Below are 15335 nucleotides of genomic sequence, written 5' to 3'. Positions count from 1 at the left end.
TTGTAACTGTGTAGTAAATGAGGTGATGTTGATAGTAAATGTAGTAGTGGCTATGATCAAGCTGTAATAGTTAAAGTGTTAGCTGTAGTAATAATATTTAAAAGTTAGATAGACATGTGAAGGCACAGTATAGAAGCACTGTGTCTCCAGTACACAAACACATTGTCTCCTCCTCATGTCCGCTGTGTGTCACATCGGTAAAGAATGTTGCAGTGATGAACTTCTGCTCTGTGCTCGCCCCTCTGACCTTGTCCACTCTTTCTTTCCCTCTGACAGGTGAAGCCTCTCATATGGATCGAGAGCGTGATTGAGAAGTTCTCTCACAGTCGCGTGGAGATCAAGGTGAAGGTAATGACGAGTGACACGCAAACATAGACACACACACACACATGCAGAGTACCATGTCCTTACATCTGCGGTAGTCCCTGACCTGAATCATGTTTAGTATTTGTGACACATACTGCATATCTCAGCTGGATTACCACAAACCATCTGTTAGATGCAGTGAAAGCCATACACGCTCAAAATAACAAGCTGCTGTGTGCACAATCATGAAGACCTCTGGGACTTAAATTTTGATTTGACTGCTTTTCTTTATTGTAAAGGTCTCTGATGACATTTGAACTCTTGTCTTCTGTCAGGCTCGGAGTCAGTTTAAAAGCCGGTCTACTGCCAACAATGTGTCCATTCTAGTGCCGGTGCCCAGCGATGCTGACTCACCCAAGTTCAAGACCAGCACAGGCAGCGCCAAGTGGGTGCCCGAGAAGAACGTGGTGCAGTGGAACATCAAGTCTTTCCCTGTTAGTGTGGAGCGTCAACACAATATCAGACTTTATAACCCAAAATACAGTTGGTACATTTTGCTGCTGCAGAACAGTGTGGTTAGGGTTAGGGTTAGGGTCTTTTTCTACCGAGTTTCAAGTCTTGGCATCAGAAAAATAAGGTTGCGTTTTTACTATGATGGATTTAAGACAGCAGCCATTTCCAACATTATGATCGACCTTCCACATACATTTAAAACTGACACAATCACATCTCATTTGGCCATTTTTTTGCTGCTCCTTCCCGCCAGAAAGAAAACTTGATTGCATTTAAAAAAACTTATCGAGCCATAATTCAGTTGAGGTTCCCTATATCTGTCAAATTCTACTATCTCCTCAGTAATTCATTGTACGTCCAGCCTGCCAAGAAGCATTAAGAATTGCTCTTACTAGTGACATATTGTTATCCAGCCCCTGTGTGACTCAGCAGCCTTTGAATGCTGTAAAAATTGCAAATTCTCACAGGAAACCATATTTAACTTGTAATGTTTGATAGAGGTTCGAGTATAAAAACATGTAGCAGTGGCTTGTTGTGATAAAGTATTGATAAAACCAGCTCATCCAGAGTCCACCAGCCTTCAGCTTTTTACAACCCTATTCTAAGACATTACACTCGCTAAGAAGGAAAAGTTTTCAGAGCTGTGTAGATATATGCAATGTTGTCACTGTTTCCATAAACTATTGTTTTGAGGACCTTTATTTGTTATTGGTATGTTTTTCTTTCTGTCTTGTGCTCTGCAGTCAGTAAAGATAGGGATAATACAGTTTTCCATATCAACTGTTAGTTGCAAGTAAAACTTGATTTATACTTTATTTCAGTATTTATTTATTTTTAAATGAAAGTAATATTTACTTTTTTTAGTTTAGTAACTTATTTCCAACCAGTAAAGCTAAAGTGCAAACATGGAAACTTACTGCTCAGGTGACATTTGCTTGCCTGAACAATGATTAACCAGTGTTATGTTTATATTGCTAAGATGTGTTTGGCGTGGGTTAGGCAGATGATAGTTGATATCTGATTCACCTTGATATGACATGGGAATTATCTCATGTTGCTATGAATATAAAGTTTGTTTTGTTTTCTGACAAAACAAACTTGTATTAATTGGAGTCTGACACTTGGGAACAAAATTCATCAGGCAAACTAAACTGTCTCATCTGAAAGGCTTTGTGAACATCACTCTGAATGTAATGGTTGGTGGATGCAGTAACTGATCTTTATTTGTGTGTGTGTGTGTGTGTGTGTGTGTGTGTGTGTGTGTGTGTGTAGGGTGGCAAGGAGTACATGATGCGGGCACACTTCGGGCTACCCAGTGTGGAGAGTGATGAACTAGAGGGAAAGAGACCGATCACAGTTAACTTTGAAATCCCATATTTTACTGTGTCTGGGATTCAGGTACAGTAGGTCCCTTTGCTTCCAGTCTGTCATTAAGCCTACTTCCTTGTTTTTATCTACACTTTCAACAATGCATTGTTTCACATTCACACAAGTGCAACTGCAATGGGGATGCAAATGGCCATTACTAATAATAGTCTCAATGAATACAGTAACTCATTAAGTCTGTTCACAATCCTGGAGGTTATTTCAAATCTCCTCATACACTTTGTCACAGTTCACTGTCCACTGAGAGCTGCAGCACACTGTGAATCTGATGATGATGAAGGAGAATTGCCATAAAATGATAGTGACGGAATTTTACAGCAAATCTGCGTAAATTGTTCTGTTTTGCATTTATATTTTCTGTGAGTGCTACTATGAATCCAGTGAAGCACACAGACTATGCACTGTTCAGTAGATATTAGTGTGTGTTTGTGAGTGAGTGAAATAATTATATTTAACATGTCTGCGTTCCCTAGGTGCGCTACCTGAAGATCATAGAGAAGAGTGGTTACCAGGCATTGCCATGGGTACGCTACATCACACAAAGTGGAGGTGAGAAAACAATACACTGAAATACTGTATGCTCACACACCCATAACCCCAGCCACACAAACACACGCACACACACACACGCGCACACACACACACACACACACTGCTGATTTGGAACTGGTTTTAAATAGAGATGCAACAGTTCCACTTTTTTTTCTCCCGAAAACCAAATACGATATGCCAGTACCATGTACTAATCCAATACCAGTGCACTGTAACATGAGGTCAATGATTTAGGTGCCAGAAACAGCCTGTATTTTATAATGACTTTAACAAAGAAATAATATGTAATATTAATTGGTCATGTTGTTGCATGTTTTATTTTAATGCCCCAGAAAAACTTGCTGTCAGATAGGTATTTTTCTTAAATAAGTTTGGAGAGAGAAAAAAAAAACTTAAGGTATTATTTATCAAGATCTAAGCGCTCAAAAACATATTTCTAGTCTTCTTCATCAGAGCTGTGTGAGTGTGGTTTGATCAGATTTGATTAATTAATAATGTAACAGTGCTCATATTGTGTAAGACTACTTGAATTACAAGTTTATGTCCCTAAAAGCAGGATTGCTTGAAGATCAAACCTATTAGCAACTGTGAGGTTACACTGGGATTAAATAGTTTTCCTCATGAGATCAGTGGCAGAATTGGTCTTTCTGCATCACTATACAGTTTGTGCCCGAGGAATGAACTCAGCTGCATAACATTCATCATCTCCATTACCTGGCTCTATCACCATGAGCCATGGCCTCAGGGGCTTAGAATGACACCCCGGCAAGGAGAGAAACTCTACTAGCCTGCTAGCTTGTGACATATTGTATTAGTTCCTTTTTCAGGCTCTCAGTTGTCCAACCACAAATTTGAACAGGGCTGGTGTAAAGTCATGAAAAGAAAGTAAACTCTGTTCATTCAAGCTGGCACCTGAGATCTGTAGATCTAATCGCTGCCCTGGGAATGAACTCGTCTGCATCACTTCAGTCATAATCCAGGATGACACCAACCAGGGGAGACAAGAACTAAGGAGTGTTTCAGTGCTTGTAATCTTTAAAGGAATCTGAATTTTAGCTTTTAAAACACTTAAAATAGTCAAGGAGCTACATATCTACCTTAAATACATGCAAGATGTTTGGACAGATCGCACATCATCACATATATCCACATTACAGCCACCTTATATTGATGAAAAATACTTACCATCTCACTAGTCTGAATGGAGCGCAAATGGTAATGATATGGAGATTGAAGCCCAATACCTCCACTGGACCACTGCCAGAAATCCTTAAGTTTCATACCTGCCATCCGCCCTAGGAATGAACCTAACTCTGTTACATCAATCATGTCCATTACCTGGCTATGTCAGGTCCGAGTCAGGAGCTGCAGAGATTGAATGATGCCACAGGAGGCTCCCAGGGTGGCACTCAGCGAATACCAAGGTTACTATCGCCTTGCTGTAACATCAGCAGAAGTGAAGGAGGAAGGGGGAGAGGAAGAAAGAACATGAGTGAGAGTGAGGAGAAGAAGAGTGCTGAAGTTAAGGGGGGCTGGAGTGAAGGCTATCACCTTTCTCTTACTGTTACCATCAGCAACCAGGGGAGGGAGGGGAGAGCAGACAGTAATGATCGCATTTCACTCAGCACTACACGCAGACACTCTCACACTGATTAAACAATGCCTTGATACTGTAGACTTACTGTGCTGACTTATTAATGAGTGATGAACAAGCATTGAGCATGCAGCACAAGCATTTTCTGGCTGGTTCGAATATGATCAGGCAGCGTCAGACTTTAGACTATAACGTTTAAGGTGACACGTCATTAATACTGGCTGTCATATAACCCCTGAATGGGCATGCTGTTCCTCATATTTCCTGATATTAAAATGTAGACTTCGACTTCTCAAGCAGCAATGTGTATGTGTTAAAACAATGCTTTGAGACACGCAGCACATATAGTATCCATATGTGATTATAGAACATCTTAATCTACTTCATTCTTTTGGGAAGATGTTCCTCAAAAGTAGTTGTGAAATAAGACTTGTCTCATAGTTGGTGTGCTAGTTCATCTCAAAGATGTTGGATAGAGTTGAGGTCAGAGCTTTGTGCGACCATTTCTTTGTTAGAGAGCTGAAGTTGTAATGTCACCCCCAGGACAGCTTCTATTCCATTGGCCTCTGTAACTCTATCTGTGCTCTTGTTGACATTACTTTCATCAGTCTTTTTGAAAAAGTAAGACATGTTTTGGATGGTTTGCTGTCTATATTCTAAAACTAAATTGGCATCCACTACTGCACTTGCTATTAGAAGTTGAAGCCTTTGTGTTTTGAACAAAGTGAAAAACATCATTAAGTTGTCAGCGTACAAAAAAGACTGCAGCTCTCACAAACCAGCAGTAGCGCAGGTACTTACATCATAATAAATTGGGGTCATCTATAAACACAACATACTCTATCTTCTAAAGTTATTTTTTCAATTTTTGAGCTGTTATCTCTACTGTCTAAATGATTTTACGCAATTCAATCATCTCTGTCCTGCTGTTGTTGTTAGTATAGACATGTCTGAACTAACTGCAGCTCCTTAACATACCCAGGGACTCATTTTCAATCAATATATATATTGATTGATATTAGTTCCGGCCATTGACAAGAGAGGACCATCCCAAAATCAAAAAGTTGGAAATTGTATTATCTAAAATATAATTGTTTGCTGTAGCATTACCATTTTACCATAGTGGAATAACGGAGTCAAATCGTGAAAAACAGACCCAGACCAAAAGTAAAAAGTGTCCACAAACTTTTGACCATGTAATATTATGTGCATGTGATAATACAGTACATCAGATTTAGCTAATTAAAGATTGAGATAATGCTAATATTAATTGTATTTGTTAGATTTGATGATTTTCTTTTGGCGAGAGACTCTCTCCAGCAAGTTAAACCTTCTTCTAAGAAGTATTGGTAATATGATCTAGCAGAGCAGTACTACAGCTAATATTAGTGCAAATTTTGTTTAGGGATTTAATGGGGCTTATACTGGCAGTGATGTGATGTGCAGGGGTGATGAGGGGAAGAAAGCTGTGTGTTAATGCTCTGCTGTTACATTTCTTGGCAGATTACCAGCTCCGGACAAACTAAAGGGCACAGATGCTGCTAGACGAAAGGATATTTTCTCTCTCTGTCTGTCTTCCCTTCCTCTCCTCTCCACTCCTCTCTCTGTTTCTCCCTGTCTGCACGGGACAGCAGAGGACAAGTGCAGGAGGACACAGGAAATTTCCCCCCTCTCTGAACAGAAACAAGACATTATCTTTTTCTCCAAGACATGCTCACCTCTGACGGGAAAGGCTGTTATATCACCTCTGACCTGTGATTTTTATTTTTTTTTAAGGGTTCCTCAGGACTCCAGTGTAACATTTTAATATGTGAATAATGAACTGATAACTTTGTGACACTGTCTGGTTTTGGCAAGCTCTCATTTTCTCACTTTGAATGCAATATCCCTCAAGGTTAATTCGGAGCAGAATTTGGGGAACAAAACCTAATTTTAAATCTCATTTTCCTCAGAGAGAGAAAACCTTGAAATATTCATATAGAAAATTTGAGGAATTATCTATTTTGGGTATTTGTCCAATGAGTTGTGTGATTTTCTAATGTGTAACATGTAAACCAAACATACCATACAGTTTAGTGCCAATATACAGTAACTTTGATGAGTCAATGTCAGTTTTTATTTCTCAAAACAATATAATTTGCACACATAAAATCATTATTTTCTCAAATTTGGCAAAAGCAATTTTTCGAAACCACTACACCACATTCCTTAGTCTTCATGTTTTGTCCTTAATATCCATTCTATTATATGTATGCATTTTAAGTCAGCTGATCTTCATCCCTCTCAGAGGCATATGTTTTACTCAAACCTCTATATTGTACAGTCATTGCCTTAAAGAATTGCTTATGTATCATTACCTTTAGCACTGTGAACATAATCCCCAGTGCGCTGAAACTAACACGAGCGACCAGATCAATGATTAATAAGGCACAATATTGTCTGAGGCGTTCACAGTGTAACATAATACCGTCGACACACTCTCATGGGGCCTGTAACCTTGTCCTTGTGCTTGAAATCAGCTTGCAGCGTTGAGACAGAGACTGAAGGAATGAGCATGGTGCAGAATTTTTTTTCATATTTTTGCCTGTTGTTTATACTGTACTAGTTAGTCCCTTGTGGAAAATGCTTCAAAGGACAAGGAGAGACAGTTGAGGAGGGGAGGGGAGGGGTGGTGGGAAAGGACAAAGGTAAAATAACCTGAAGGGATTTCTTTTCAGAATCTGAGAATATTGACAATATGTTGAGGTAGTTGTTTTTCCATGACTCTTTATTTTTTATGTCAACCTCTGCAGGCCTCTATACTTCTTCAAAGCAATTTGTGGTGTAATTTACTTCCTTTCTTGTGCGTGCATTGCACCACTCACACATCAGTTCACCTGCATTGCCAACAGCACTGACCATAATTGATTTATTGCATCTCTGCTGTTAAATACAAAACTATTACAATCATTCCATTATCTTGTGTGGAGACATATTTCAAACACAAATGAGGTTTTTAATAATTTTGTGTTGTGTGTTTTCATTAATTTATCAACTATTGTTTGTCTACAGGAAGCAAAGGGATATATTTGGAAATAAAACATTTTTTGTATCTTGTTTTGGAATTCTGAGTTGACTTTTTTTGTAATATCAAGACTGTTTCACCACACTGTAGTAGGTGTTGCTCTGAAATGTAGAATGTGAACAATATAATTTGACAGATCTTACATGAGCTCTAAAATTATAAAAACCCAATTGGAGCCTATTACTACACTGGGTTTGATTAAAAACTATTAACCCTGCAGCCACACTAAAGCTAACATGCTCACAATGACAATGATAACATTTTAATGTTTAGTAGGTATATTTACTATGCTTATCATCTTAATTTGGCATTTAGCATTCCAACAGAAATTAGCAGCATAGGAATATCATTATTTGATTATAAATTAAAGAAAATATTCTGATGATGGCACTATGAAAAATCAAGAGATCACCAAAGTAATTACATTTCCTCCTGGGGGGTCATGAATGGCCTAACAATGTCATGTCGATGCCAAGGTATTAACCACAAATGTCAACCTCAAGGTAGCACTTTAAAATTAAGAGGATCACCACAGTCAGTAGGATTTATCCTCTGGACGCTGTGGAGCTCTGTACCAAATTTCATGGCAAGCTGTTTTGGGATATTCTGTCTGGAGAAAAGTCATGTGCTGCCAGACCAGACCATTTACATTAGTATTAGACTAAAAACATAAAATGACAAATGGATCATATCATAGGATTTCTAATATTTACTTAAAAAGTTGTGAAACAATTGTGATGCTTTGGAGTTCAATACCATTAAATAATGGTTGCTCGATTTTCACTTGACTTCACACACAGACTGGATATTAAATATAGCCTATATTTTTGATTGCAAACAAATTCCTGAACAATACATCGTCCCAATTAAAGGTTGAATATGTAGAATATTTATTAAAAGCTATATATTTTTTTAAATAATACAGCCACAGGGCGTTTTGAGGGGTACAGAATGAAAGTATTGCTTTTCCATAAAAAAAAAATTTTAGTCTGAATTAATATTTTTAAAATGTTTTGACGGTTCGACAATGACGTTCTGACACGTTCTGTGTACATTGTACCAGCCATTTAGCGGCCGGAATTGCGGGTTGCCAGGGTTGTCTGTTGTTCCGGTGCAGCTACTGTAGGCTGGCACTGGGTGAAATGGAGTTGTAAACAAACACGGCTGTGTTGGACTTACTAAAACCAGCGTTTTTTGCTCTCAAGTACAACTTTTCATCACAAAACTTCGAAGGTAAGACAGAATATCTGTTAGTCGCTGTAAATAAGTGGTTGTTTACCTTTGTATGCTGCTGGTTCACTGAGTTTTTAGCGCAATAGTGGTACTGTTGAACTCGCCAGGGTCTTAGCTTTCATATGAGATGCTATTTGTTTGTGTACCATGAAGTATCAAAACGGTAGCAATGGAAATGTGGAGAGTGGGTTGACTTTCTGACGCTATTCGGATTTTGATATTTAGTAGGGAGGTTTAGTGACTTTTGACTTCAAGTCATGATGCAAAGGTCCCCTTTGGTATGGAAGTACCTTAGGGTCATACAAATAAATTTATCCAAAGACACAAGTGAGATCACACTTTGTATCGGAAATACGCACATTTTTAAAAAATGCCCACCGACCATACTTGAGAGGCCCATATCTTTGTTTCTGTTATAGATATAATGACACATTTGGTGTCAAAGTGTACATTTGTGGGGTCAAGGAATCCAATAAAATAGGTTTCAAGACTAAAAAAACAATAATGTTCTCCTTACCATGACAATTGGAGGTAAAATATGCATTTTTTTAATTAAAAAAACACACGCCAAAAACACATTCCATTCAAAACTTAATAATAATTTAATAAATAACAACTAAAAGAGGAACTGATTAGTGGGACAACAAGTTCATAACTATATTCACAGATTAGAAGTACATCAATACATCACTAAGAGGATTTTCTATCCTGCATGTCTGCGCTACTGTGGGAACATGAGCCATAACATCCACAGAGAGACATGCAAGGAAGCCTCTGCATGCAGCATTTGCAAGGTGCCTTACAGTCAGTCTTACACTTGCAAATGACAAGTTCTGGCAAGTCTTTTGATATAGTGGCAGTTGTGGTGTAGACAGGAGTTGGAGGAGAGTCTGGGGAATCCTGCTGCCATCCCCATAGAGATGGTGAGACTGTTGCCTGGTGTTTGATAAGGGTATTGCCCCATACATGTCCACTCTAAAGAGAAACATGATTAGTGATACAAAGGCCCTCCATTATTCTTAGCTATATTTATATTAATATTTATTTATATTAAAGTTGTTTTACCTGATAAGCTACTCGAAGGAGGTGCTGATGAAGTGCATCACTGCTTGGTGGCATGTGGTCAAAGTTTTTTCCTTTGTGAAAGAAGAGGAAGAATCTTGCAGCATCCACAGTTGTGACGTTGTCCTCAGATACACCATAGAGCATCAGGACAAATCTCTGGAGCATGGGTGTGTGTGTTCTGATCATCTCAGTGGTGGGGGCAGGGCCAGAGAGCACCTGAAGTGGTACGGTGAGCTCAGGCAGGGACTGCCACACGGACCAGGCTGTCTTCTTGCCTTTGCCGAAGAATGCCGAGGTAGTGTCGCACCCCGTTAGGGCATGAAATGCTGGCAGTGCCATTGCCTTGGATGGTCCGAGAGTGTGAGCGATGGCATGTGCTGGAATGTACCTGATGATCAGGGGAAAAATAGTTATTGATTGGTCTACTGGAATAAGAGCTGATAGATAAATACATCTCAGTGAAATGATCTATACCTGAAGTGGCGCCGTACACCAAAGGCAATCCAGAGTTCGTCGATCTTCTGTCCAAGGGCCACAAAGGTGGCAATGGCTAGAACTACAATATCACTATCACTGCTGCGGACAATCACTCGACGATGTCCAGCAACAGTAGCTGCAGCCACATGCAGGAAAATTCGTGTATCAGCTTCCTCATGTGTGCAAGGGGCCAGTGCATCAGTGTCAATGCCAGCTGGTGAACTTACACAGTCCTCAAGTAGAGTGGTGAAGAGTTCCTTGCCCTGGAACAAGAAAGATAGGATATCTGAGTGTAACTGAGGATATGCCAGTGAAGTTAGTTTTATTGACTACAGCAACAGAACAATTCAAGAAATACATTATTAATTTCTACACCAATACCTGTGGAAGTGTCATGAGCTTCAAGCTTTTGGCCAGCTCCATGAACAACTCCTGTTTGTTCAAATCCACTCGTAGGAAGGAAGCCCAGTTGCCAGGAACTTTGGTTAAGAGGGTAACCCTCCTTCTTGCACCAGTGCCTCTTTGCTCCCGAGTTCCAGACTTCAAGCTTGTCTTCGAGTAGACATCCCAGACAATGTCAATGCGGTCATTTTTTTCAAACCAGAAAAGGATGTATGGTGCAAACACATCTGTGAAATATTGTCCAATGGTCACAGCACTTCCAGGACGAAGCATTTGAACAAGGACAGCACCATCTAGCACAGCTGCAGTTGTCACTGGTCTGTGGTTGTCAAAATCTCTGGGGACAATGCAATCTAGAATCTCGCTCTTGTTTCCATGATACATTTTTCCTTTCCGAGTGAGTGAAGGTGGATGGGGAGAACTTTCATGTGAGAACACTCTCTCATCAATTTTGCGACCAGAATGAACAGCCAGCAAAAGTTGGGTCACTTTTGCTTGTTGGTCCTTGACAATAGCCACCTCTGATTTGTTGCATCGTTGGGAAAGCGGAGCCTTGAACAACTTCAGCCTGGTGAGTGGTATTGGAGCTGTGAATGCTTCTTCCTGTGACCTGACTCGCTTGTCAACAAATACTGTGTATCTTTTCATTCCAATGTTCTTCACTTCTCTTACACTGTCTACCACATCTGGGGGCATGACGATTGATTCATCTAAGTCCAGCAGATCCCCACTATCCTCCATGAAGGGATTTCCCAGATCCTCAAAGGCATCCACTAGTGCCAGTACATCAGTCTGAGAATAAAAAGATTTTAAAAAAAAAATTACAAATCATATACTACTGAAATGCATAGTTATCTCTCAATTTGCAACAGAAATGTACCTTATAGTCAACTTGAAATTTGGGGTACTGTTCATGGTGCCTCCGTTCATCTGATTCCTTTGATCCCTCGAATTCTCGGACTAAACGTGCCAGCTCAGGGCGAACAACCTGCTCTCTGCGAACTGTGTCAGGGTCATCAAGGTTCTCTATGACACCACCATGATTCTTGAGCCAATCAATTAGTTGCTCATGCACCTGGTCATGGGGGATCTTGGAGAATGCTCGCCTCGACTTCTGCCCCATGAAATGACCACTTTGGAACTCTACAAACAGAGCAGGATGTCTTTCTTCTAGTGTAGCCATATCACGGAGATGGATGGGTAGGTTCCGGGCATAGTGTGTATGGTCCAGTGCAAATACCCATGGCATCAGAGAGTCAAGTGTCTCCATGTAGAGGGAGAAGTCAGCTGAGCGACAGGACTTGACAAACTGAAAAAACAAATAATATTTATATGAAATACTTTAATCTTGATTTAAGAATATGAATTGGATAAAGGAGTGAATGAGACACAGGATTTGAACATATCTTACCTGAAGAATGAGAAGATCCAGCTCCATGGACTTGAACCAGAAATCTGCTTGTGGTTGTGAGGCACACAGCATTTTGATCCATTCATCAAAAGGCTGAGGAATGAGATCGCTTGGCTCATCATTGTTATTTATTGCCTTCTCCATGTACTTATTATACGCCTTCTTCATGAGCACATAGAGAGCAGCTACAGACACCTGATGCATGTATCGTGTTCTGCAGATGTGGTGAACACTAATGAAAGCCTGAGCTTTGCCACTTGTTGAGATACCACTATTGGTCAGAGCTGTGGTCCACCCGCTCCCATCCAGCCAGTCACCAGACACACTCCACAGCATCTTCTCCGTATGCATTGGCCCCAATGTTACCAGGAAGGAATCCTCGCCAAGCTCTGTCTGGGGAAACTTCCACTGAAGTTTCTTGGACAGTGTAAAGAGTGGTTGATCAGCTACCATGACTGGTGTCTGACCTGGATTAAGGTAGCTGATTGTTTGTCTGAGGACTTTCATTGTATGCCAAGCCATAGTGGGGCTGGTAGGGGACTCAGTGAACAGTGGCAACATGTATGATTTGGATGGGGGGCATGAGGCAGCCTCTGTGATGCTGGCATAATATGCAGCCCATGAGATCCATTCTCCGGCTTCAAGGTTCTCGTTCACAAGAAGGTTTCTGACTCTCTCTAACCACTGGTAGCCTTCTTCAATTACATTGATGAGAGGACGGGAGGCTGGATGAGGATGACTGTTGGTATTCAGGGCAGGAACATACAAGACCTCATCAGGTGGCAGTGACACATCCAGATCCATGGTTGTGTAGTGAGGTGGCAAGGATTTCACATGCTTCTTCCCCATTTCAGCTGGATCTAGGATGTCAGTCAGATTCTCAGTCTGTTGGCTTTCTGAAGAGAAGTGCTGTTGGATGCTGATGCATGTTCCATGGAGGGCCGATGTTGCTATTGTTGATGATGGGTTGTGGTCAATGTTATCAAAACCACCAATGGTGAAGACACCCTTGACTGCCTGAGGTGGGACCACAATACCAAGCCTCTCCCAGTGACTGATCACTGAATTCGCAATATCTATGCCAAGTGTTTTCAAGCGGTCATATGACACACATATTCCTCTTCTATGAATGGCCTCCACCAGATATCTACTACCACTTTGCTGGTGTAGTTTCATTGCCAGATATAATGAAGCTGGTGTTTCCCTCTCTCTTATATGACGAGGAACACTGCCATGTTTCTTTGATCTGCATCTCACAGAGTTGAAGATTATTTGCTGCCCAATGGATGTTGCTGCCTGGGACTTCTCAGGTCCAGGAGGTGGCTGATCAATACCTGATCCATCAAGAAGCATGTGTAAGAAAGATCTCAGCATGGGAGGGATAGAATCAGCTTCACAGGAAGTTGAGAAGGAACCTGTAAAAGCATGTTTCATGGGGAGATACTCCTGCCGAAGGATTTTGGCTGCTTTGAAGATGATGGAGACATCAGTAGATGTGTTGTTTTTCATGTCAACAACAGCTTTGCTCAGGTCATCATCAAATACAAGGGACCAGACACGATTTATTTGTACTGATCTGATATCAGGAATCAGGCGTTCAATTTCCTCCCGAAGGCGTGTAGTGTTGCATTTGATGTTTGGAAATCCCAGATCAGCAATGCGCTCGTCATAGAGGGCTGTCAAGTCAGACATTGCTAGTGATTCCCCTGAGCAGCGATAGCCCTCGATGTACTCAAGCAACTCATTGAGTACATGTGCTCTGATGACCTGAGTTGCATTGCTTTCAGTTGAGTCACATCCAACAGTTTCAGCTTTTCTATAGAGCCTAGTCAGGCATGCACGATGATATACAGCATTAATAGCAACCATGTCACCAGCAGCTAGTTCAATCAATACATGCCTGTCACCCACCACCCGAGCACATTCTTTTACTTTTTTATCTAAGCCAAGGGTGGCAGCCCTCCTCAGTTCCTTTTTGTTGCCCACTTCACCACAGAAGAGACAAGGTTTATGGAATGGTTCACATGATGATGTTGAGGGTGTAGGTAAAGTCGGTGTGGTGGACTCATCACTCATGCGCCGTGTTTTTACTGGGCTCACAGACTCTTCATGATTTTTTCTTTTTCTTGCTCTCTCAACTTTTTGTTTATCGATAGCATTTCTGCAGCTTTTGTGCCACACCACATGATTTTGAATCATCAGCTGAAGTACATCCTGACTGCCACCACTAATGTCCACTATAAACTCAGGCAGATCCCCTAATGCCTTCAACTCCTGGATGTTGTCTACAGCTTCTTTGTAACATGACTTTGAATTTTTCAGGATTGTTTCTCAGTTTGACTGATGACGAGGGATCTAATGTTTTTTCCATCTGTAGACTGGACTGACATAGGAAGCATAAACTCCAGTCATGGCATTCCATTATTGCTAATCTGAAATAAGAAATAAAGTTGCTTAAACATCATGAGATAGTAGATAAGATGAACAAGCATTCACAAAAGTAAAGGTTTATCAAATAATGAAGCTAACTAACTAGGCAGCACCATGTAGCCTATGTACTGGCTTCAATAATAATGGCTAACTAGTTAAACTAGTTATTAGGTAGTTAATGAAGTTAAGTAGTTACTAGCTAGCTAGTTATTAGTTATCTAACAAACATTTTTCTATTCAATGAGAAAGTCATACAAACCTCAAAGTGTCACCTCTGACCTTCAACAGCTGTCACGGCTGTCACAGTCCCTGGTGCAGATGGGACTAACTTCAATCCAGCAAGAAAATGAATCTGCTCCAATTTTTCAATTTATCAAATAGTTTTTGTTGTACGTTTAACTCCCGACTGTTACTTTGCTCCCGTAACTGCTACACTGTTGCTAAGTAACGTTGCCCTAGTAACCACCTTAGAACTCCCTCAGAGCAGAGCCATGGAGATAGAACTATATCTCCATGGCTCTGCCTCAGGGACTCCCCTTACACATCACATCACATTCACATTACAACACATAGGCTACTCCTGACTGGTCGAAATCTCGTGCTACTTAGGACAAATATAATGCAATGAAGTAGCTGCACTGCTTAAATAAAAAAATAAACTTTTTGAAGGAAAAGAAAAACAAGTTAAGTCACTCTGATGACACATTTTTTTATGTGAAATGTGCCTATTAACCCCCAATTATCATGGTAGCAGAAAACTGTTGGTTTTTTTAGTCTTGAAACCTATTTTATTGGATTCCTTGACCCCAAAAATGTACACTTTGACACCAAATGTGTCATTATATCTATAACAGAAACAAAGATATGGGCCTCTCAAGTATGGTCGGTGGGCATTTTTTAAA

At 40.5% G+C, this 15335-nt stretch overlaps 1 protein-coding gene across 1 annotated transcript in view; it reads left to right on the top strand.

The window, feature by feature from the left end:
* The window catches only part of ap1m3 (adaptor related protein complex 1 subunit mu 3), a 29890-nt gene extending 22443 nt beyond the window's left edge, over positions 1 to 7447 (top strand). Inside the window, exons 8-12 of the mRNA XM_053322800.1 lie at positions 277 to 348; positions 642 to 800; positions 2092 to 2217; positions 2679 to 2754; positions 5855 to 7447. Of these exons, the coding sequence (XP_053178775.1) occupies positions 277 to 348; positions 642 to 800; positions 2092 to 2217; positions 2679 to 2754; positions 5855 to 5877 (456 nt within the window). The 3' untranslated portion in view covers positions 5878 to 7447. The remainder of the gene's footprint in view (positions 1 to 276; positions 349 to 641; positions 801 to 2091; positions 2218 to 2678; positions 2755 to 5854) is intronic.
* The last annotated feature ends 7888 nt before the right edge of the window (positions 7448 to 15335 follow it).

Source organism: Scomber japonicus, chromosome 7, assembly GCF_027409825.1.
Source record: "Scomber japonicus isolate fScoJap1 chromosome 7, fScoJap1.pri, whole genome shotgun sequence".
NCBI lineage: Eukaryota > Metazoa > Chordata > Actinopteri > Scombriformes > Scombridae > Scomber > Scomber japonicus.
This window is presented reverse-complemented; position numbering and strand designations above follow the sequence as displayed.